Source organism: Plectropomus leopardus, unplaced genomic scaffold, assembly GCF_008729295.1.
Source record: "Plectropomus leopardus isolate mb unplaced genomic scaffold, YSFRI_Pleo_2.0 unplaced_scaffold3793, whole genome shotgun sequence".
Taxonomy (NCBI): domain Eukaryota; kingdom Metazoa; phylum Chordata; class Actinopteri; order Perciformes; family Serranidae; genus Plectropomus; species Plectropomus leopardus.
The window spans coordinates 1-1,619 of NW_024641494.1; the positions used below are offsets into that span (position 1 = coordinate 1).

A 1,619-nucleotide genomic window follows, 5' to 3' on the forward strand; every position below is an offset into this window, starting at 1 on the left:
TGTTTTTCTCAGTCACATCCTCCAGACTTTGTGGATATTTTCTGTTTCTTTTGTGTGAGAGGTGAAGTTTTCCTCTGCTGGTGTTTGTCCTCCGTCAGGTGAGCGTCCCTCCTGCTGACCGCAGGTACCCGCCATGCTGCTCGCGCTCCTGCTGCGTCCGTCCCTCTGCTGTCCTCAGGCCGCTCCGCTTTCGTTAACTCGATGTGTGCGGACGCTCCGGTGCGACGCCTCCAGGTCGCTGCTGCCCTCTCAGGCTGAGCACCTCCTGCGGAGGAGGCTCCCGCCGCGCCTCCACACGCAGAGCCGAGGCGCCAAGAGCCGGGGCAGGAAGTCCAGGAGCCAGGAGGAGGAGTGGAGGACCAGGAACAAGACGGTGCTGACGTACATCGCCGCCGCCGGGGTGGGCATGATCGGCCTGTCGTACGCTGCCGTGCCGCTCTACAGACTCTACTGCCAGGTGAGCATTCACTTCCTGTTCCAGTTCCCTCAGAAACCTGGAAAAGTCATGGAATTTCACAATCACATCTTCCAGACCTGGAAAAGTCATGGAATTTCACAATCACATCTTCCAGACCTGGAAAAGTCATGGGATCAGTAATAATCACTCAGAGTTTTGGGAAAAATTATGGAAATGTGTTGTGTGTAATAAATGAAATTGTATGAATGTAAAATAAGTGTGAATTTATTTTCGGTAACTGATGATGTAACGTAGCTTCAAAATGCATTCATATTTTCATCAACAAGTTTTCTAAATTTTCTCCCCGGCATCCGTCTCTCCCTTCATGTCTGATCACGAGACATGTCAGATACTTTTTTAACACTTGAAGTACTTTTAGGTTTTTTAAATTTTTAAAGAAAACATGCCTTCCAATCCTGCAGACCCATTTTTTCTTTAGAATAAATTGTGATTTTTTTCTTTGTCTTTTTTTTTTTTTTAATTATTGCCGATTTTTCTTTTTTCCTTTTTTTTATTGAAATGTTTTGGCTATGTTATTGCCTTTTTGTGATTTTTTTTTTTAGAAAACTTTTTTTTAAATTCTTTTTTCTTTAAATGTTTTGGCAGTTTTTATAGAAAACAAATTTTGGCGACCTTGTTTTTTGTCAGGCGTCGGGGCTCGGCGGCACGGCGGTGGCCGGACACGACGTGGATCAGGTGGAGACGATGAAGCCGGTGAAGGAGCGCGTCCTCAAGATCACCTTCAACGCAGACACTCACGCCAGCATGCAGTGGAACTTCAGACCGCAGCAGACGGAGATCTACGTAAGACCTGCGTCCTCCTCGACGCCAAAACTCCTCCGTCAATAAAGAAAAACTCATCTAAAACCACAAATTATTGTAAGCAGGTGAGAACGATCTGCGCCTGTCTGAACTTTGATTCGTTTGTTCGATTCGTTTGTTGCACAGGTGGTTCCAGGTGAGACGGCTTTAGCTTTCTACAGAGCGAAGAACCCCACGAATAAACCGATCATCGGCATCTCCACCTACAACGTGGTGCCCTTCGAGGCCGGACAGTACTTCAACAAGATCCAGGTAGTCTGGTTTTTATACTGTTATATTATACTGTTATATATAATTCTGATTATTATTTGCCATTAGTAAATTTATTAATTATGTTTAC

At 45.2% G+C, this 1,619-nt stretch overlaps 1 protein-coding gene across 1 annotated transcript; it reads left to right on the top strand.

Annotated features, from left to right (window-relative positions):
• Window positions 1–102: 102 nt before the first annotated feature.
• On the top strand, window positions 103–1,596 carry LOC121938927 (cytochrome c oxidase assembly protein COX11, mitochondrial-like; the record flags this gene model as incomplete). Its single annotated transcript, XM_042482077.1, has 3 exons — window positions 103–457; window positions 1,106–1,261; window positions 1,406–1,596. Coding segments are annotated over exons 1-3 (671 nt in total), but the record flags the coding sequence as incomplete, so codon positions are not given.
• Window positions 1,597–1,619: the final 23 nt, after the last annotated feature.